This window comes from Malurus melanocephalus, unplaced genomic scaffold (genome assembly GCF_030028575.1).
Source record: "Malurus melanocephalus ecotype Western Australia unplaced genomic scaffold, MMel_1.1 scaffold_550, whole genome shotgun sequence".
NCBI classification, from domain to species: Eukaryota; Metazoa; Chordata; class Aves; order Passeriformes; family Maluridae; genus Malurus; species Malurus melanocephalus.
The window spans coordinates 236361-260691 of NW_026623782.1; the positions used below are offsets into that span (position 1 = coordinate 236361).

At 34.2% G+C, this 24331-nt stretch overlaps 1 protein-coding gene across 1 annotated transcript in view; it reads right to left on the reverse strand.

Annotated features, from left to right (window-relative positions):
• The window catches only part of LOC130583047 (dystrophin-like), a 382130-nt gene that overhangs the window by 233746 nt on the left and 124053 nt on the right, over nt 1-24331 (reverse strand). The window contains exons 10-11 of the mRNA XM_057382115.1: nt 21608-21762; nt 1702-1891 (exon numbers count right to left, since the gene is read on the reverse strand). Coding sequence (XP_057238098.1) covers nt 1702-1891; nt 21608-21762 — 345 coding nt within the window. The remainder of the gene's footprint in view (nt 1-1701; nt 1892-21607; nt 21763-24331) is intronic.

Here is a 24331-nt window from a genome sequence, read left to right on the forward strand (position 1 = left end):
TGATAGAAGAAAAGGCAAAAGAAAGAAGAAAGAAGAAAAAAAAAATACTTCATGTGGAAAAAGTAAAAGAAAAAAGTTGGAAAATTCTAATCCTGACTGAAAGCATTTAGGATCTTTTCTATCCTGGGGCAAGGCTTGCATTTTTACTGCATATATTGGATGATAAAAAACCATATTGAAGACATGGACTGTATTTGAATGTGTCTGTTTTGATGCATGTACAATTAACACAGTGGATTTACATTATTTCTTGGAAAACAAGATGTGTTATGTAGAGTAAGTGTATTTCTGACCCTCAATAAAGAAAAAAAAAATGCTTATCACTATTTATGTTTTATGTGGCTGATTGTATGGATTAGTGAGCAATAACCCCTTTCTGCGAAGTACATAAATACACACTTCTGAGTTTTTTGTGACTTAGTAAAGTTCCTGTTTGTCTGAATCTTTTATATGAATAAACTGTGTGCAAACGACACATTTATGCCATGTTCTTGCTTTTCATCCTTATACATCAAAGTGAATTGTGAGAGAGAACTCCTACAAGGAGCATGTGGAACCTGGAAGAATCAATGCGGCACACTACCTGAGAAACAGATGAAAAGTCATACTCTCTTTCCTGATAATTCAGCTGGCATAATAAAATTGTTCTATTGATAAAATTGTGCTGCATTATCCATTTTTAGCAAATAAGCAATATTTGCATCACTAACAGGAAACTGAACCTGTTTGGACAAAAAGCTTTCACAATAAAGACTTGATTTGGAGTGCTGGGTTATGACTACTGCAAATATTACCCATCATAATAAATTATTTTATAGCTAAGAATTCTTAGACTACTATATAAATTTACTCTTTTCTTCCAAATCACAAGTAAATTTTTCACAGTATGATTTTCATAAGGAAATAAATAAAGGCATAGAGTACCCAACGCCTTAAATCTCCAGTTTTGAACTTCCTGTCAACATCAAAATCATTCACTATGAGAGCATAGAAGAAATTTCTTCACTGAGAAGGTCACTGAGCTTTGGAACAGGCTGCCCAGGGAAGTGGTGGAGTCACYATCCCTGGRGCTATGAAAAGATGTGCAGATGTGACACTTRAGGACATGGCTTAGTGATGGCCTTGGCAGCGCTGGATTAATGGTTGATTTGATGATCTTAAAGATMTTYTCTAACCTAAACAACTCTATGCTTCTAAGAATTTAGGAAGAAAGGGTCCTGCCTTCCAAACAGCCAATCAACCTCATATTTAAGAAGTTTAAGACCTCAAGAAGACATTTCTGCATTCCTCTCAATAACTATAGTGAAGAAAATGCAGCGGAAGTATAAAAACTTAGTTCAACAGCACCAYGTCTACTAATTAATTTTCTTTCTCCTCAAGATTCTCTGGAACACTAAATACAATATTATCTCTCTTTAAGATTTCTTTSCCCCCCAGAGGAAAATAACTATATGAAAACTGCCCAGCCATTTACTATGAAAATTTGCATCGTTATCTCTTCTTATTACTGCAACRGAGCGTGTTGACAATAGGCTACCAAATTAACATTTCTCATGTATTTGAAAGTAATGGAGAAAAACTAATTCAGTTAAGCTACAAAGAATAAACTCCATGCAAATTACATAACTTCCATAAATATCAGATATGCTTGATAAACTCTCATGTTTGTCAAATGCCTCTACAATGAAGTTCTTGGCTTACCTGCCACTGTTTCATGAGGTCCCGAACCACTTTGGCATCCTCTAGTGTCTTTTCTTTGTGTGTAGCATCCTGCAGGACATTTGCAGTTGTTTCAGCTTCTGTCAGCCAAGCAAGGAACTTTTCGAGGTCCAGGTAGAATTGCTGCAGCATTTTTAGGGCTGATTCCAGAGCTGCCTCACGTTCACAAACCCTGCACAAGTACAAATAATCAAACACATCGGTCTTTGGAAGAAAACAAACCTTAATCATTAAATCAAAATATAGCAAAGACAMACTAAATATTTTTCAGATACCAGTCAAGGTAAATTTGCTGATACATTAGCTACAGAACTTGCATTGTATGGCAGGTAGGGTTCTTTTTATATCATGTTTTTAAATATTTTTGTATCTTTTCAGCTGAGAAATAGTAACTGGAATCTGTCTGATAAAAAAAATTAAACAAAAGCTCTTCTTTCAAAGTACTATGCCTAAAATACGCAAAATTTAAAACAAACAAAMAAAAAAAAAMCAAAATCAGAAATAATTCCCTGGTTTGTTTCAATGAAAGATTATTTTTTTTTTACACTACAGTGAAAATACTAGTGTATTTTTAGAAATCACAAAATGGTTCCTGACCACTGCACAGTATGATAAATTTAATGATTAGTTTTCATGACTTGAAAATTTTGGAGATTGTGTTCAACACTGAAAACCCTAATAACACTGCAGTTTGTGGCAGGTTTTGTGGTTTCTTTTTTTTCTATTATTATTTTATTTTCACTATGARTGTGATAAATTACAAGGATGATCTCTATCAGTTACACGAAAAAACACAATGTTTAAAGGCAAAGGCTACCTTATCCTTAGGGAAGATCTAACTCATGGGTTAGAAAAGAACACTAAATATTTCAGCAATTCTGGTGTTAAAAAACATTAAAGTAGATCTGTATTACATCAACATTCATGTACAATGCAGGTGTCACATATTTGCTGATTTTTTTTTGCTTTGAAGTTGAGAAAAATATGATTTTAGAAATGTGAGCAGCTAAGTATAACATTGTTCATTATCAYGAGTCCACCAAGGCGACCTCCCTATTGCATTGCATGCATATTTTCTTAACAGGATAACTGAAGAAATTTTCAGGCTCTGAAAATACATAGAAAATTCATTTGGTAATCTACATTGTTTCAAGTCAAATGAATGCAATTTGATGCACACCTATGTTAAGTCTACACATCTGTGGTGGTCTTCACATATCTTGATAGATTACCTGTCTAGTTTTGTAGTTACTTAAGGAGAGATTAGGATATTGGATTTGAGCAGACATAATTTCTCAAGTTGTAATTTATGAGATGAGGTCACGAAATTTTCAAGTGCTAATCTCTCTCTCTAATCCTGTTTCCTGCCATGAACTGGTTGTACTCCTTGAGAAGTAATGATATCACCCTAAACCCCAGCACACTAGTTGAAGTGTGAAAAGACAAAAAAATCACCACCACAAGTTTTGCCAAATGGCACTGATTTTATATGTTTTTGGACAAGCATGTCAGTAAACTGCAGCAGAAGATAGTAAGAACAGAAAAATTCAGAGTACAGGCAAGGACAACCATTTCAGAAAAAAAAAAAAATCTTCCCTGCAAGAGTAATGTCACAATAGCTGCCATACTTCTTACTACATTTTTAATCCTTTGACATCTTTTTTTGCTTTTCCCAACCATTTTGTTAAAAAAAGGAATTAACTTTTTATTCAAAACCCAAGAAAGCTATTGCATGCCTCAATACAAACTCCTCCATCAATATTTTCAAAGTTTAAAAATGGACTGGATTTTCACCTCAGCTGCACCTGTTGCCACCTACAAGAATTCTGCACGTCATGGCACTGCTTAGCCTGCATTAGAATGTGTCCTCAGGGGGCTGTCAGTAGGAAATACTTATCTGCAGAACAGTGAGCATGATTTCTTTCCCAACTTTATTCTACGTGGGCATAAATGTGGCTTGTGATTTAGCTACTCTTCAAATTTAAAATAACTGCAATGAAAGAATTTTGCTGTTCTTTTTTTAAACTRTAGAATAATTACATAGAAATTACACAGACATATATTAGCAGTACACATTAAAAGATAAAAAGACATCATAGAAAATCTTTTACCTGGAAAATACTGTATTGACCTATTTACCACTTTTAGCTCAAAACCAGCATCACATTTATTCAGTGCAACTTGGAAATGGAATAAACTTGCATGAACTAAATGTATTTTTTTCCAGTTCTTTAGAACACAATTCTATTATAAGATATGCTTTATAGCATTATTCTAATTCAATTTACAGTGTACAGATGTTAGTTAATATCAGTGCCTTTGCAGAATCACATATAATAGTTTTTTCCCATGGAGTTCCTTCAGAATATGAAARGCATATTTTTAACCACTGTATACCTGAATTCCTATAAATACACAGCAATGCTCTAATAATTACATTCTGCAAATACACAGTGAGATTTTAAAAAATCCTTCAAACAGCACTAGCACAGATATTTAAAGGGAGAGCAAATCGAAGGATTACTAAAAATCAGAATTTGTGCCTGGAGAAACTCAGACTTCATGAAAAAATGTTGCATTTTATTGATCTGGGTAAAAGAATGAAGYTTTTATCATGAAGAATCTTCTGGCAATTCTATGAATCACAAATAACTTATGGCACATAATTCTTTCAGTCTACAGAAATGTGTTTCTTATCTATAAGCATACTAATACACCCACCAGAGAATATGTAGATTTGCATTTTAAATTTTGGTACAGCTCACACTAACATGCAATAAATACTCAGCTACATTGACAGTTCTGCAGCATATCAATAAACTTCACTCTACTTGGCTTTCTCACTACAAAAGTATGAGGTTAAAATAGAGAAAAGGTCTAAACATGAAGAATAAAACTGAACATCAAATCCAGCATATGAAAAATTGCACAAAATCAGAGGGGAGAAAGAAATATATATATTGAACAAGACATTATTGCAAAAAACCCCAAACAAATAAAGATGCTTTCTCTTTAGTTTGTATTATCCAGATGTGTTTAATTTCATAGTGAGTGCAAGCTGYAAGAAAATAACATGAAGTAACCAGAATGATATTTAGTATAAATGGAAAACTGTGCAGTGCAAACACTACAGTATATTTCTAAAATATTAACAGATAATAATTTTTTWAAAAAWWAATGAAATAACAATGATTTAATGACAATCAGTGATACTATGATATAAAAATAATTACAGAGTGTATAACCAAAAGMTTCTTATTCAAGGGAGAAACACTAAAGGTGGGTTTTATCTTATTTTCACTTAGACACCCAGAGGACAGGCAATTACACTCCCTCTACGAAACATGGACAGTAGCATTTCTGAAATTTAGTTATTCCTTCATTGGCTATTCCTCCCTACACAGCTGTTGTACCAGATCAATGTCAGAGCAATTTTTTTTTCTCCTGACTACAACAGTAAATCACCTATACCTTAGACAATTTTAATTTTACATAAGCCTTTTTTTTTTTTTTTTTTTTTTTTTTTTTTTTTTATCTAAAAGTTGGCAAGATGGCCCCAAATCTTTCGAAATTTGATTTCTACAAACTCATGACAGTGGACTCACCAGCTCTAGTTGTCACATGAGTTTTGTTGCAGGACARATGTTAKGATGMRATTTCAAGAACAGCTGAAAGCATTGAGTTGAGGGGAAAATGGTGGCATGTAAGAGGAAGTGAGTCAAGCAATGTGTGAACATTTGTACTGCCAGGAAGACGTTTTTTAAAGGTTTTAAAGAAAAATCCACAAAAAAAGGAAAGTTACCAGCCTCTGCTTCCGAACATTGCAGTCATGCTGGGAACTTTTGAAGTCAATATTTTTAAAACATAGTGGTGTACAAATGATTCGGAAAATAAGCCAGGGAAAATTAAATCTGTGCTGTCTTCAAGTTCATAAGAAAGGTGTTGTATTAATTATTAACTTAAAAAAACAGAGTTTGTACCATATATAAAACAAAATACAACATCTATATAACTGAGCATCTCATTACAGAATTTAACAAGAAGCAGCGACTATAGAAATGACGGTGTCATTAAGAGTTGGACTTGATTCTTGTGGGTCCCTTCCAATTCAGAATATTCTGATTCTGTGATTGATAGCATCACAAGAGTGCTTCATTCAGCACTACCCAATCCCATAAAACTCAAGGAAAACTCAAGTGTTTGTAGAGGCTCTGTGAGTGGGAATATCAGACTTTTCTTCAACTGTAGTATTTGCTGCATAATTTGGAATGAATCATTCACATTTTATGAGTATCTGTTTGAGTATTTYAAATTGCAATGCTTAGAGTAGAAGATACACTGCAAGGGCCAGGGTGTGAATAATGCTTTGAGATGCTCAGATAACAGGACACACAGTAAGAGCAGAGCAAAATAACAAATTCCTGTTCCCCTGGTACTTCTCTAAGAGCAATAAAAGTAAAGCAACTCCGTATCATTCAGTGTTCAATAGATCACTAAATCACACTTCCATCTGCAGTCTGGAGTGATCTAAAGTTACCACACTGACATGTAAAATAAAATATCCTGGACTACTGGCTGATGAAATATCAGGAAATGGTTTTACTTCTGTAGTTCATGTGGTTCTGTCTCAATATTTTTTTCTTTTCTAACATTAAAATTCCATTCAATAAAAAATAAAATAGAATTTTAAAAAGTGTATTTTCTTTATCTGTTCATGCTGGAAAAAGCTTGCACCCTTTTCATGAGCTTGATATCCCTTCTACCAACATGACAAAGGAACAATTGCAAAGCTTTACTGCAATATTTAATTTTTACTRCTAAATAAAGTAAGCTCTCACTGGTAACTCTTCTTCAGCTTCTTTAACTTGGACTGATAAAGAACACACCAAAGAGGCAGATAATRTGGGAACACAAAGAGATACTACAGATATGAAAATTAAATTCTTAAAATAACTGCTATTTATATAATTTTGAAATGAAAATTAAAAAAAAAATCATATTAATTTATTTTGGAATTGCTGGTTAGAGGAACTTTCTTCCAGAATCTAGGGACTATTCTACATGCCAGTTAAAGTTATTAATACATGCTAGTAAATGATTAAGATGCAGATTAACTCTGGAATGGCTGACAAAACTTTCAGTAGGGAGAACTATATTGAGACAGCATTTTAAGTATGACTTTCCTGTAGTTTTCTGGATCTCAATTAGCTTAAAACCACAGTAAGAGACACTGAGTGTTTTTCCAGTAACACTTCACCACAAATGTCCCTCTTAGTTTGACCATCTGAASCGAGGTCCTAGCTTTAGTCTGCTGTAGATCATTGGCAGTGGATGAGGATCTACATTTTTTCAATCAACTCAGAGCTGCAACATCAGCATCCAAACCTCAGGGGATCAGAATTCACAGGTAGCTGACATATATTCACAGGCGCTTATCCTCCCATTATTCTGCGTGAAAAACCAGAAAAGCTGCACCAGGTGTGCTGCTCCAGAATTTTGCACTCTAAAGACAGGCTTTCAGGCTTTTTTTTTTTTTTTTAAAGTAATTTTGTGCTTCAGCTCCTCACTGTAAGGACTGAGGGACAAACCTGATGAAAAGTCTACTTCTAAAAAGGGAACAGTAACTTTCTAGAACTCTTTGCCTTTATCACTGCTAACACCTTCCTGAATATTGCTGATGTGAAGAATTAAAAGAAGGAAAGACTTGATTTTGCAGGGAGAAAGGTCTTTGAATAAACAAGCAAAAATMCCTTCTGGGGTTAAACCTTGACAGTGCAGTGTTTCTCTCTGCCTTACATTAATTTCTCAACAACTTGATCTACTGCCTGAGAGCTGACTCAGTGTCTTCAGGTAAGCTGAAGGGCATCTCTGCCTTGGCTGCATGATCCATATTTATAACAAATGAATGACCAGTGGAATAATTTTAAATTCCAGATGTAATTGTGCATACAGAGAGATTAAGGGCAATGGCTGGTCCAAAATAAATACAAATAAATACAAAATAAATACACAAAGGCAGCTCTCTCCTGATTCTTTTTACATCCACAGGAAGGAAGAACAAAAGCCCTCAGTGCTCCCATGCTCACTCAGCATGTCTTCATATGACAAAGTAATGCTCTTTCCTTGATAATCATGCAGTTTCCTAACTGATGGAAGTTTCTTCAGATATGAAAATTAGAACATTCTAAATTATCTCCTGATCATAGTGATAAGCCCACATAGTTTGTCTAACTTAAAAAACTGTTGAGACAAAGGGAGAAATTCTTCCATGAGCAGTTACTCACTCTACTAAGCAAGATGGAAGTTTTTTTTTTTCCTGAACAGTTTTCGTATTATAAATCTCTTCAAAACAAAAAAAAACCCTGTTATTTTAGAAAATTTTTTCTAGTGTTTCTGTACTTAGGAAAATTGACTCACCAGAAAGAGAAATTATTTTTTTTATTAATAATTGACTGGCTTTTTTCTAGTCTTATACCTCTCATGGACCTTCTTGACTCAGCCTGGGCTTATGTGAAAATAACAAAAATCATCATCCCTTCTCCCAGCATTTTCCTCTGAATTKCTTTCTTTGTCCCTAAAGATACTAAATCAATCTGCAAACAAACTTCTGAATTCAGATTGCTTGTCCCATACATTTCTCTTTAAAGCACAATTGATRTTGAATAGCAAAAARARMAAAAARAAAMAAMMCACCCCAAATCTGTRTTTATCCATAAAGTTTCAGATCAACCTTGGATATTAATTCTCCATCTCTTCTACATCATTTTTAAAGAGACTGAGAAGAGTTGCTAAAAACAAAAGAAATATCATCCCCTGGGGAACAAAATCACATGKATGGAGTTCTGCATAGGACCTTTAAACAATCCCTTTTTAATTAAGCACCTGCCAACATCAGCAAAAGGGAATCTGTGTTATCCTGGAGGAAAACTTCTCATCAACCTTTATAAAAATAATKTCTGTCTCTTCTTATCCTCTATTCACTTATGGGATTCCACATTCCCAAAATGTCTCTTAATGGGATGAAAGAGAGGGAGAGAGAGAGTAGAGCGTTAGAGGGATTTTTTTTTTTTTTAACAGGCTTTTCTTTCCCCCATCACTTTTGTCTCATTTTCCYAGTTTCTCTTGGAATAGGTTAAGAGTATATAAAAATATATTGTATGTGTACATTTTCTCTATGTTCACTAAAACCACAGATTATCACAATACATGGCAAACTACAGAAAAACCATTAATGCAAGTAAGGGGGTTCCCTTGTAATTAAAATCAATTAAAATAAATCAAGGTTRTCTTCTATGCTATTGAAAACAGTTTATGTTTACTTGTGATTTCTAATCTCCTGATAAATTTTCCTTAAAGTCAATCATTTTTCCAGAGAGTAAATTTTGTTACCAGGTTAAATGGAATCTGAACAGCACAAAAAATTTACTGACACACACAGAATAGTATTTTGATGAATTCACTACAGAGACTTCTTTAAACAGCCCTTAATCAAAATTTTTAAAAAGTTCTTTAAACCACTAAATAAGATAACAGAAAAAATCCAAAGGAAAGAAAAATCAAAACAAATCCAACAGAATAAACAACTCTGCAACCCCCCAATCCTCTCAATTCTCTTAGCTCATGGAACACATTCCAGTCTAATCCTTGTATAATTCAAGCAATGCCCCAATAAGACACGGKAAGACAACATTTAACAATTCTGATATTCCCACTGAAGAAAGAAGTCAGAAAAAGAAGAAATCCTAAAATCAAACCGACACCAAACAGTAAAAACTAGTCTCTTATTCTACCAAAAGAAGCAAAAAAAAAGATTATTGTTCTGTTGAAGTCTTCTTCATACTTCACGGTCTATAATATGTAGAATGAAGTTTTTCCTTGCATGCCAAAACATATCATTCCTTCAAAATTTCAAGGCAGCCTACAATACCATTTCATAAATAGCATATTAATTACTCAGATGTAATTTATTAAGATAAAATCTTTGCTTTCTAAGACAGTGAATTATAATTAAAACTGATTATGAAATTAATTACATTCTAAAGGCACTTGTTTTCTTAGCCTTACTTACTGTAGAAACAACTAGATTTAATAAGACTGTGAAATGCACTGATGGCATTACATGAAATCAATTAGGGCTCACAAAGGATATTATTAAACTGTTAGTGTAGTTTTCATTTAAAGCATCAGCCTCTGAGGGCTGAACTCCATGGCCTAGCAAAAAAAATTATTTGCTACGACGCAGGAGAGAGAACCCTCAGTTCCCAGGCTGCAAAATTTGTCTGGCAGCACTTACAGTTCTTAATGTAGCATGCATCATATTAAGTAACACTAAATAAACACTTAGTTAAACACACATTTTATTTTTCCCCTCTAAAACATGGGYCTCAAGTAGTACTCACATTACACAATGATGCTGACAGATCAGACTGACTCCACATATTTTTTAAAACATGTATTCTAATGTGTCAACATATTTTAAGAAGCATAAAATGCTACCCAGAAAAAAACAAAACAGTTCTGCAATATTCAGGTCAGAAGCAGCTGGTAACCAAAACTGGTTAGCATCTGAGCAAGAAGGAAAGAAGTCAGCCCACTGACTGCTCCTCAGATCTATAGATTCTAATAACAAAATATTAGCTGCAAAGAACCATTCAATATTTATATAGTTATGCTTTATTCTTCAGGAGGTTTCAGACTCCTATGGAAAATGGAAATATAGAATTAGTTTTTCACTATAAGTTTAAAATAGAGATTAAAATAAGATTAAAATAGATCTCCAGCAGAGAGATGGTAAAGCAACAGGAAATACAACCAGAAGTAATATGAGAATACGGAGTAATACTAATTATTTATTACGATGAAGATTCAACAACATGGAGAAAACTACTGCTCTAATTCTGCTCCTCAGGGTCATACAAATATATATAAATAATTAAGTACTGAGATTCCAGAGCCTAAYTCAGCAAATTCAGGTGCTGTTCAACTCACTCCCAGTTCAACTGAACTTCAGTAGGTGTTTGACACAAAAGCCTTACAGAGAAAACCTTAACTGCACTGAGATGAATGGCTAACCTTCAGCTGACTTCAAAGGGAACAGGATGTTCTCTGGTAGTTCTACCTCAGCTCTTTYTGGGATGAATTTCAAAGTCAAAAATTCTTAAGCAGAAGAAATCATAACCCTTCAAATAGCAATTCTGGACCATTTAACAGAGTGGAGAGAGACATAAATACACCAAAACTCTAAGTGTGGGAGTGAGGAAGTCTGACTGTTCTGCTGTGAAGAGACAAGACAAAAATGGGTATACCTGAAACTTTGCATGCTCACAGGTAATTCTGGCAGTCATCCAAATCTGTCTTTTAAATTGTGCATGATTTGCAATTTCCTTCCTTCTTAATGATTTTTGAAATAGTTATCAGGTGTTTACATTAAAAAGATACTTGACTTGGCTTGAGAGCTACCATTTTGTACTGTCATGAAGTATTCTCTATATGTTTTAGATAATTTATCCAACATCTGAGGAGATGCACTTCTTTTCCCTAGCATATGTTCACCTGTTCTCAAACCACTTTCCAAATTTTAGCCATGGAAATAAACACATAACTGATGCATTCATCAGTTTAACTTATGATTCAGCTTTACTTCAGCTTATGCAAATAAATCCATAAAATATATAATAACTCCTATACAAGCAGCTATTGAGGGAGCAAGACATGGATGCAAAGTTTTGTTACAGCAAAGTCTTGAATAAAACAAAACTGAAATCAAGAGTATATGGTGTAAATGTAATTAATGTTCAACCCTGAGCGTTGGGAGACTTTGCCAAGGGAGAAGGTGTTATTAAGTGCATTAATTAATCATTGGGAAAAGGGTATGAAGAGCAAAATGGCAAATTTATTCACAGTAGTCAAGCCCAGAAGAATCTGATTTCCAGATGGAAAATTCCAGATGGAAAAAAAAAATCATCAGGAATATGATAGCAGAAAGATGCAATAGATGTGTTCAAAACAACAGACACTAAAAGGAATATTTAASCTCAGTATAATCTGCTGGGTTCTGAAATAGCTGTAGCCTTGAAGGAATTCAGTATTAAAATCAAGACCAACAGCTTAGTGAAGGTTCCAATGCATATCAACATCTGAAAGATAGCAAAAATGAAAGGAATAAATGTTTATTTCCATTTTTAACTCACTCTCCTGAGGCTGGGCTGGATACCTTGCTCCAGTCAGAACTCTATTACTCTATTAATTACTCTATTACTCTATTACTCTCCAGAAAGGAGACATAAAATGAGACACACAAGGTGAAAACAAATTTAGCTAAGCAAAATTTAATAAATATACTCATACATCTAACTTTCATGTTCTCCAATGTGAAAAGACTTAACAGTGACAAATGTCCACAGCTCCAAGGGGTCAGCACAGTATCAAAAGGAAGAGTGTCACCAAAGACAGATCTGAATACAGTTTCTTAACACCATTGTATCTTACAAGTGCATTCTGTGGGTGCAACTACAGGAAAAAAAGAGAGAAGACAAGTCCTAGAAGAGCTGTGTACTGCCACTTGGAGTGAAACTTCACTGAGAAACTTACAGGTAAACTACCTCAAAATAAATCTAACTGCTTGGAATCAGAAAAGGTATATGGCTCAACAACTGACACTGCTAGTAATTAATTAATTAACTTAGCTGAAGCATCAACCTCAGACAAGCTCCAAACTCCAAGAACTCCTGGAAATTTCAGAACTGTTTACCATTACTGATAATAAACAGCATCATGTTTTTCAGATTTTAAAACAAAAAATAACTAAGTCCAGCATATATAAATAATGTTCTGGGGTTTGGAAAATGCATCCAAGTTAGATTTAAAAAAAAACAAAAAAACAAAAACAAACAAACAAAAAAATAAAAACCACAAAACTTCAACACTAAATTAGTTAGATTCTAACTTGGTGTGAATTTAGGAAAAAAAATCATATAGAAAAAAAAAAAACAATAAAAGAAAATAAGGACAATAGAAAATATATAGCACCACTAAGAAAAAATGCAGAAAGTGGGAACTGGGTTTTGCAAGCTTGGCCCTTTAGGCACATCATAAAAYTTTGCTTTTACCATACAATGTGTCAATTAAGCAAATGGAGTCTCAGAAATACAAAGCACATTTTAAACAGATRAAARTAATACCACAAAGTGGACCCATATAATCCATTGCCACAAGGCACTACCATGCTTGAGCAGCTGTGTATCAGATCTGTAGWTGATTTTGTATCTTGCACAAAGGAAGATTCTGCAGAAATGCCAGTTAGAGTGATAGTTCCAATAGYGATTATTTCTTATCATTTGCTGAGGATAATATTTTTTTATAGCTTGCAGGAGATGCAATGCTCAATAGCCACAGAAGAGTTCTACATTTCTTAAATTTGTCAGGGAATTATCACAGGTCAGTTAAATTTGGGGTATTGGTCAAAATGTAGTTGATACTGGATGGTAAACAATWTGAACATCCTGATCTTTTCACAAATTCCTTGCTTACTGTTTCCCATTTTATGTACCCATATCAGATACACTAAAAATGCTCTCTCCTCAAGGTTTACCAGTTGAATCTCACTGTCATGGTGATTTCTCACCCTGCCTATTTTAGCACATGCAAGAAAACCACATTACTAATTACTGCTTTCCAATCTTCCCCCTGTATTGCCACTTCAAGAGTCACAACCATCAGCTTCTTGTGCCACTGATCCTCATCAGGAACAATGGGGACATGTTTGTTGATTGCTTTATATAAAAACATACGATTGCAATTTCAGTCACAGCTAAAACACAGCTACAGAAAAAAAGGCATGAACTGCTATTGTCAGATTGACACATTTAGTGGTGACTTCCAAAGAGACACTAAGTATACAATAGAAGACTGAATTATTCTCAGTTTCAGGCATGACTGAGAAGCCAGTGAGGGGAAAGCTTAGAYTGCCTGCACAGCAGCTGAAGAAATACAAAAATCGAGGAAAAACACCAGGGGAAAAGAAAAGCTATCACAAGAATAACAATGCAAACAAAAGATGAAAACTAAGGTCAAATTCATTTTTCTGGCACTCTGCTAGTCCATCAGCTTTATTAATTTCTGTGCAGTTTGTTTTAAAGGACATGAGGCCTGATAAGAAGTCTATTGAGGAGAATGGAAAGACATTCATTTGTTCTATGAGCTATGGATGAGAGCAATAGTCAGTTTACTATAGTTGTTAATTTATCTACAGACTAATAGGAAATAGATTTAAGATTAGACTTTCAGGGCACAGAGCATTAGCTTCTGTTCTTGTTCAAATAGAGACAAAAATTTCATAATTACTTCATGAAATCTCACCTTTAAGAGAAAGAACAACACATTTGTCTTAATTTTCTAATGGGATGGGAACAAAAATTGACATTTCTGTTCTTTCTCTCACAAAATCAAACTTACTCTTCCTTAGTACCTTGTTCCTCCTGCATCTCCTGCACATGCAAAAGAGGAAGATTCCTCAAACGAAGCATTTCTTTGACATGCCCACATCAAGTGTCAGTTATGATTCAAGTTTGTCCACAAAACTGCTCTCCCTTTGTGGTCTATTCCATAAACCATTTAACCATTTTGTCCAGTTGAATTTCCCTATARCACGAGAACTGTTCTCATTTTCAACAGAAGGGAGAAAAGAACATTTAACATACAGTCATTATGAACAAAGAAACAGAATTTTGTTTTAATAGAAACCAAAATAAAAACCAAGAATGAAGACAAAAAAAAAAAAAWAATTTAACTAGCAAGTGTCTGAGCAGTAAGAAATGGTCTTCTAAATGTATTTCCTGCTTAGTTTCTGTTGGCAACTTGCTCTCACTATTGGAAACTGGARGCCTCTTTGCAAAATTGCAGTCCTAGTCTCCTTTTGAATTAAGTACAATTAAATCATTAACATTGGATGACAGTTTGGTGCTAATAAAACCAAGGTGATGGGTTCCATCCCCATATGGGCCATTCACTTAAGAGTACGATTGGATGATCTTTGTGGGTTCCTTCCACCTCAGAGTATTCTGTGATTTAAAACCCAAAACCACTAAACTCTCATTGAGCATGGTGTCTAGAAGCCTAACAAATCCTTTGTGGAAAAGACAAAAAAACCCCTCAGTTAATTTAAAAACTGTAACACTAAAGTAACACTTTTTTCTGTGGCACCATTTCTGTTTGTCTGTGGGAAGACTTAGCTGACCTACAGATGATCTATTGCCTTTTTGGAAGAGATAAAGGTACGAGATGCTTTCTCTCTCTCTCTATATATATCTATATATCTATATCTATATCTATATCTATATCTATATCTATATCTATATCTATATCTATATCTATATCTATATCTATATATATATTCAAGCACTGGGAAAATTTAGTTCCTTTACACTCATGTTAAAAATTTTATTTTAAGGAACATGTCCCTGAAATCACAGGGATCCACAGATCCTTCTTGTCGAGTACTGTATTACTGATGTTACCCTCTCCTGAAATAACCCAACAACTCTTTCCTTTTAGAAATCATAAAAGAGATTCTCAAAAATCACAGGAATATGTTCACAAAGGTGGAAATGATGAATCACACAGTATTCTGGGTAACATTGCCTTTTCAGTGCATCCTACCAGCATTTTGAAAGCACATCCAAGACTATCCTCTCACAAAATAAAAAAAAAAACAAAAAAGATTTGCTACCATCAATTGAATTCTCGTGTTGGATCCACATACTGATGTCAGCACTGCATGAAAAAGTACTGTCAGCTGAGTAGAGAACTAACATAAAATGAGAATACAAGCAGCTAAGATGAATTTCTAGATCTCCTGATTATCATCTGGCAGTTTCATTTACTTCTTTTTGCATTTTTTTTCCTTATAGATGATGAAATGTCATCATTCTGAGGGATATTAGGAAGAAAAAATAGAAAAACATTGTTAACTGATGTCATTGCTAGTAAGACTGATGTTATATTTTGTACCTAAATATTTKTTTGAGATTGTAGGCAGTTAGTAGAACATTTTTCAAATACCTTACTTCTCTTTTATCTATCATGATAAYGTAATCCCTCTGCACCAAATGTTTTTTTAGATGTGCTTTAAAAAATGGATTTATTAAGGAATTATATGAGTAAAGCATAAACCAACAAACACAACAAAGCAAACTCAAACCTAAACCTTGCCACTCCCACCTTTCTTATAGTCCTTTTCTGAGGGTTTAAAATAAAGGTAACAGAATGGAACAAAGAAAGCAAAAGATAATTTAATATTTTGTCTGAAAACAACTCTTAGGTAACATATTTTAAACAGAAACAGCTTAACATTTTTGCATCACAAACAGCCAATACAGAGCTTTTCTTTAGGGTTTTCTAATTCTGCTGGAGAATAACTTCTGAGAAGCATGGAGTGCTTTACTGACAAATTAGTTTCATGAAAATTAAAGTCTTCTTATGCCCTCCTATCTATAAGAGAGAATAAGAAAGCACGAGGACCCCATATAAAATTTAGACTTTTCAGAAGAGTTCAGGATTAAATGTTTTTTTAAAGATTTTGTCTCTTTTATGCAAGATAATAGTCAACAGGGATAMAATAGTTCTTCAGAATAAACATGCTGACATCATACAAAATTATTTGGTCCTTGGCATAGCCTCAGCTGTGATACCKCAGATCTCAGAGACTCACTTCAATTTAGTGTGACAAGTTTTACAGGTGAAGTAAAAGTACYTAAGTCCTTAAAGATTTAAAACAGAGAGAAGTTCTCAAAGACAGGATCTGTCAAACACCTGGACTGAAAATGTATTTTTAACTAGTGCAGGCAACAAAGACAAATGTATTATCAACATCTTTCCCAAAATAAAAGAATTKCCCTATGATTACGGTATTTTCCACCAGATTCTGCAATTTGAAATTAGTATCCATTGCTAAACTGGTGTAAATAACAAACTTCAGCATGYTGATTGCAAAGAAGCAGTCTCACTTCATGTCTACTTTCTTGAGGCTGGCAAAATAATTTCAAAACCCAACCAATAAATCACCACAACATGATGATAAAAATGGAAATTATCACAGCATCTTTTGGTGAGGAAAAATAAATTTACATCAGCAAATGACATTTTTCATTTTCATCTAAAATGGCATTTGCAAGGATTTCTTGCTCACACCCCCACRAATGCAGCTCTATAGCCAGGACAACAACAACTGCAGGCACAGATGTGTAAACAGACTCCCCATGTAAACAAGATTGCCATGGCCACAAGATGTGCCTGCACAGAGGATTTCTGGAGCTGTTCACACTCGTGGTTCTGTACAGATTTTAGGAATGCGAACCAAGCTTCAAAACAGCAGGAGAATGGAAAGGGAAAGGATGAGTTTGCTTGGAGACTGTGAATTCTTTGYTGCTTGACTTGAGCAGTCCAAGCCAAAAYGAGCAAATAAGCTTTTCAGAGATGRCTCCTRRATATAGTCTAGATACTGAAACCAGCTATGAATCTTCAGTATAACTCCTCACAATTCACACTGCTGGCKGCTGCTGCTGCTGTGTAAATGCAGTTTTTCTCACCCAGAATGCAATACAACTGTAAAGCAAATGTGATATTACTTCCACAAGTAACATAAAGTAAAACTGTGTTAGGATGGGTACAGTATATAAAGAAAACCCACTTCTAGCAGAATGATTGAGTTCTTTYTGTGCAGGTAACAAAGTTATACTTACAAAATTCATGTGCATATAAATACATTCTATAATTGTGTTTTTATAACAAGCAACAACTGATTYGAAATAGTTTGCTGCTGAAAGACCAAATCTAGATTATGACCTTTATCACACTTAGAATTGTATTACAATTTAGATATGAAAGAGATATTTGCATCATACTTTTGTACTATTTATATCCTTAGTTTGCTTGGCCATTTGCATTTCATACTGTCCAGCTGATATGCAAAATCAAGGTGTTTATACAACTGGTTGCATTAGAGAATTTACACCATTCTTAGCTAAATATGGGAGTTGGTATCTCAGGTCTTCCAAACAGGTTTAGAAACAGCTCCTTGCCTCTCCCTGTGACTCAGACTAGTAACTATCTAATTATATACTGGTTTTTCACTGTTCATACCCTGCAGCCAGGGAAAGAAAGTCACTTTTTATGTTTAGATTGTTGTGTGTCCYCTATATTGTCTCAGGAGACAAAAAAGCATCTCAAGCAGTGGAATCTCCCAGCATTTGCTGTGTGGCATGAACTGCATTGAATTTCAACACAGGAACTGGTGGGAGATGTGAATATTTGAAGATGTCTATTACACATTGGTTGGAATCCTAAACTACTCTCAGAGTACATTATGCAATTATTGCAATAATATAACTCCATTTAAGAAAGATCAAAGCCTGTTTTTTAGCAGAAAATTTAAGCTAATGATATTTAACACATTTGGTGGATTCGCAGKAAAGGAAAATACAAGCAACTGTTGATATCTTTGTATGATAATTCACATAAAATGTGTGTGCTCATGAAAGGAGGTACTAACATAATATTACCATAACAAACATTTTTTTTATGTAGCAAATTTCTCACGGTTGCTTCTATCATTGCCCTGTTTCCCCTCTTAAGAACACTTCAGTTCATCTGKTAGATTTATTTTTGTTAATGCAAGCAATGGAGAACACTTTCTCTTTAAGTGCTTCAGCTTAAATAATACAGCAATTTCTTGGAAATGCAATGCTTCTAAGGAATGAGAGGAGGAGGCCTATTTACAAGTCACTCTGGCTTATGCCCAAGTGATCTGTGCCTTTTAGTGTATGTTTGCAATATCAACAAAAATAAAAATTAAGAAATGTCACATGAAAGAAAAGAGAGGCAACCATTGAGCATTCACCAGTTCATCTCTTAAAGGACTTAGAGAGGTACTGGTTATGGCTCAGTATTTTAAAACCACAGTAAAGCAAAGGGTAAACTTACAGCAATCAGCTGCCAATCGACTTAAGCAAAACAAAACAAGCTAACAGATGTTGCYTTAATGACCCAAGTACTTGCTTTGGCAACTATTACCAACGGGCAAAGTGGAATTTTACTCCTGCATGACCGCCTGTTTTTGTAAACTGGTTCATGGAAAAGGAAGTCTCACATTTGTTGCACACTGACACCCAATTCTGGTATTAATGCAAGTTAAAGGAAAACCGGTTCAAAACAATGTAAGCAACTCTTTAATTTTAAAAATAAAATATTCAYAAAATTGTTAGACCATTTAACAGCAAAATAGAGGGAAGACAGCAAAATCGTTTGATAAATATTTCCTCTGGCACTTAGGGCATGCATAAAAAGGATAAAGCTGCTTCTAAAATACTGGAGAAGTGGTCAAGAACATTATTTGGAATTTATTTCTACATTACTGTGAGGTGAACAAGTCATCATTCATTGTCTAGGTGAAAATAACACACATGGATATATCTCTAACCATTGCATACATATCTGAGTGGGAAAGTAGCCTTTCTTGAAGACTGTGACAAAAAAATTCACATCTCCTTTCTACTGAGTAAATACTCTCTWACAGTTCAAAAGATTCCCAAAACCATAACGGTACCCCCCCACCTTCTTTCTCTCTATGCAATAATCTGAAAGCTTTGGATTTTTTACCCTCCCCAAAAACCAGAACAAGTTGGCATTTTTTTATCCAAAGGCCCATGGACTTCATTATCTCTTTCCACTGGGCTGTTTAACAAAGGAATCACAGAATCGTTCATTTAGGTTGGAAAAGAGCTCTGAGATCATCAAGTCCAACCCCTAACCCAATGTTGCCAAAACCACCTGTACACCATATTCCTGAGTCTCACATCCACATGGCTTTTAAATCCCTCCAGGAATCCAGGACATTTTTTAAAGAACTCACCCAGGAAGCTACTGTGCAATGCCTGACTACTGCTTCAAAGAAACCTAAACAATCTACATATACAGAAAATCTTCCAAGAAAAATCTTATGCTGACTYGATGCCATAGTATGTCTGTATTTAYCAATGTCTCACAAAAGACCGACAAAAATGTGATCCAGCCCTTAGAGAAGCTTATCAACTGCTGTTTGCAGAATGCTTCTTTTTCAAGTTCCCAACTCGTGAGAAGTCTCACAAAAGTAGTATACAAAACACAAAATTAAAAATATATTAGAAACATAACAACATAATGCAATCAAAAACTAGGATACTCATTTCACAATTMATASTTATTCCCATCCTTTTCTACTTCCTAAAGAGAAATGCCTACTCAGCCCCCTAAGCAGCCCTCTTCTTAGACATGAAATATTTACTACAGTCATTCATCTAACATGCCTTTTAGAGGCATGTGCATTTTAGAAAAGCTTGCAAGGAATGTGTTGTGAAGAATTTGTATTTTCTCATGGCCTAAAACTCACAGAGTCCATACAAGAAGGCAATTCTCACCTTTGGGCAACATTAGACACACCTGGGCTTGTGCCTGGGGCTTTAACAGATTTAAAATGCACTYTTAGCTACAATTACTACCTGATTATCCCCAGCAGCTACACATAAACCGCCTGGCCTGGACTTCTCACCAAGCAGGAGTTGCAATTCTAAATACAGAAAAAAGCTTTTTATCATGGTTCTCACATCTAATCCTTTTGAGCTGATGATTTTATCTACTCATGGAGAATGGTTTTGAGCATTAGACTCCTAGCCTTTCTCATCCATGAATAGATGGCCAACCCAAGCTGCTTCTCAGGTCACAGTGAGCAAAACATTTTTTCTTAAAAATATARCTACTTACAATAAAGCTAAAATGGCTATTAYTATAACAGGAGAAATGCAACAGATRTTAATGGAATGTTTATACTAAATTCTCAGTTTAGTTTAAAAGCTTTTAAAACAYTGTGTGCCTTTCTTTCATTGGACATCAATAGCATCCCTTCTMTCATTTGAACTGGGTCTTAAGTCTGTAAGGTTGCTTCAGAAAAAATGCTGCTAAAGTGACTCATTCACATGAACATAAAATTAAACAAAAAGTGGCATTAAACTTCTGTAGTCATCAATGATTTAAGTAACTGCCATTATGCAAGAAGATCTACTGAATTTATTGCATATTTAGCTAAACTGACTTTTTTAGCCTTGCTTATAGACTTTAATTAAAAATATGTTAAGATCTAATTAATTTCTAGTTTGARTTATAAACTATAAACCCTAATCCAAGATACTTATTAAAACAACTTTCATATAATTTTTACACATCTAATCTAATGTGCAATGATTTAAAACTCTTTCACTATTATAAAGAAAGTAATTTCTTTATAGAACACTGCAATATGTTCTAATCTTATAGATTGCATATTGAATGATTCACAATTTTTGGCAAGCTGCAAAAAAATTGCTTYTAATAAGGAATTGGTATCTAAACCAAACACTGAGACACTGTGAAATGTAATMAAAAATGTGGTCAAGGATTTAATAAAAACTTCTTGACTAGAGATTTGCTTCAAAGATACAGGATAACATTTCTACTTTGAACCTGCTTCAATAGGATATGTCTATCATTTTCAGATTTGGTTTATGAGTCAGAATCACTATTGTGATTGTGATGTGGAGATAGTACACATATATGAAACAATTTTAAATACTTGAAATACAACCTATCAGCTGAAGTTAGTTGGCAGCTCTTTAGAGCGGAGGAAATTTGGCAAGAAGCTAAATTTTGAGAGAATTAAATGCTATTCCAAAGGAAGATTTAAAAAAAAAAAAAAATCTACAGAAGAGTTGTGAACGTTTCTCACTACAGTCATGTCATTTGTAAAAGTTAGRTCTTCTGTAATCTCCAACCAAAGCTGGGCAATGGATGTTAACAGAGTTAAACAGCAGAATTTATATCCTACCTTTTATTAATGGCAGCCCACGATGCATTAATGCTATCTGTCATCAGTTGCACATTTCTKGTGTCATCTGCTGAATAATCACGGAGCAGCTTGAGTGCCATGTCATTTGCCACATCTACATTTATTTGCCACTGTCGTATTTCTTTTGAAAATTGCTGAAGTAAAAAGAGAAAGAAAGAGTAAATCTCAGAGMAACATAAAATGATCATATGCATTGTATGGTTATAAGAGAAGGAGCTCAATACCTCACACCATCTATATAAAAAGAAGAGAAAAAAAAGAAAGAAGGAGTGCTTCCTCAGATTTACTGGAAATGAAAATCAGTCTTTCTAAATGTTTTWAATTCTTTTAGGCATAAGACCACAGGACTAATTCTAAACTCTGAGAGGACCAAGMAACCAAATTTCAGATGCTGGAAAAGACATGACAGCTCAAATTAATAAACACTGATWAGAATGCTGTTTATTCTTTTCTGAGACACAAATAGATGGATGCATTATTAAGCATTAKTATGCATTATGGAAACTACGATTATTTGTGGCATTGAATTATACYGAGATAGAAAATATACTGAAATCATATATTCTGACTGACTGTCTTTTTTCTACTGTGTAACAATATTGTTTTTACTGTTTTGGACAATTAGTATCTGAGCTTTCAGTTTTGTTTATTATTATTATTATTATTTTCTATTTTTTTTTTTTTAATTGAGTTCATTTTAGCAAATTGTTTATGTAATTAGTGCCATCTACTGGAACAGCACTAAATCTGCAATACAGCAAAATACTACTGTTAAACCTATCCATACATCTATAACGCTAATTTATGCTTAATGCCTTTAAAATCCTGGTTATTCCTTGTTTCCCCCTTTCCTCTCCACTTTCTCTTCTCCTTTTTTCCTTCTCTCCTCTCCACCTAGGCCAGCTGCTTCACTGCAGAAGCAAGCCAGGAAATCCAGAGCACTCGCTCTGCCAGCAGCCAGCTCCCTTGCATCTCTCCYGTCAGTCTTTCTCTCAAAGCAAATTTCCATGTAAATTCACTCAAGCTGCATATTTAATCTATAATATGTTACAACAAAACGAAAGAGCAAAGATAATCGATTGCCTACTTGTACTTTTGTRCTAAACAGACTCCAACTAGCCAATAAGATGGACAATACAAGATGAAAACCAGTTTGGATTTGTAAATGGGAATAGTAAGTTGCATGTAAACATCTAAAGMTATTGACAAAAAACAAACAGAAAGGCTTGACTGTCTTTATTGTCGTGCTTTAATACACAAATTGGAAAATGCCTGAGAAGAAAAAAATAGCTTTTTTTCCCTTGATTCTCCCAAAGCAGTATCCTTTTTGAAATCTCATTTTGACTCAGAAAAGGAATTCTCCACACAGAGCTGAACTTGCATGCAATCCCTAGTGAAAGAGTCTAAATACTATGGAAAAAKAAATAAATTTTAAATAATTTATTCATTTTTGTTTTAATCTCAGAGGGTCTGTAAACTGATTTTGATATTAAGACTGGGACTAAAATGCACTTGTCTGAATAGAGTACAAATGGAGTTTTGGGGGGTTTTGATTTTTCCCCTAAACTCTTATAYGTTAAAAGGCTACATCAACATCTCTGGGTTCTGTCCTTAATTTAGACCTGGAAACAGATATTTCCTCCATTCCCTGTGCGATTCCTTCATGAGAGAGCAGATCACTCTGTTACTGTGCACCAGGTACTAAGGCAGCACTTTGTTAATCTGTTTTGAACAAGGGATCCCATTTTTAACAATTAAACATTAGGAGAAGCCTATGTAGCCCTAATCCTGAAAACCATCTGAATATGTTATGGTTAAGCTCACCTAAGCTGAAGCTGTCTAAACAATATCTTTAAGTAATTTCCCTTTGCTAATTAAGGAGATATATTCAGGAGAGGTAATAATTTTGTGGAAAACCACTACTATTTCTTCAAGAAAGATACAGGCATGTGGTTGTTTTGGAAACAGTCTCCCAGCTGAGCTCCTTTCCTGACAGAATGATATACCAGAAATAAATAAATTGTAGAATTTACATAAATAATATACATACAAAATATCAAATTTTATGGCAATTATTATTAATATAATTAATAATTATTATGGCAAATATTATGGCAATTATCAAATTATTTATGGCAATTGCAGTTTTGTAGACCTTATATAGCAAGTATCTACTCTACATTTAGGTCTATCYATCTTTATTATACCCTGCCTTTCTCTTTGTTTAAAATTATGCAGGCAGKTTTTTTTCTCAGCCAAAGAATCACAACAGACTGTGCACTGCTTTACCATAAATTACCATAACATTTTGCCTGCACTGTAATTTAATGGTCTGTAAAACTTGAAAACCAGATCCTTTTGCCCAGACCCATGTGAATAAAAATGACCTTATAAAAGCTTTCAAACACTGTTTTATAATTATTAAAAAAAAAAAAAAAAATCAAAGAAGATCCATTACAAGGTTATTTCCAAAAGTGTTGTTCTCACCATTAACTTCAACATTAATCCATTAACTTCCTGACACTACAACACTAGGTCATCACTCAGGAAAGAAATGGTGAATATAGAGAGCATTGCTGATGGAAACAATGAATATTTTCTATCTTACTGGAAACCGATATGCAATTTTTCAACAGCTCTGAGGAACACATGCTTCATCTTCACTCTGAGAACAAAGGGTTGTGGCACAAGTTTCACCTGCCT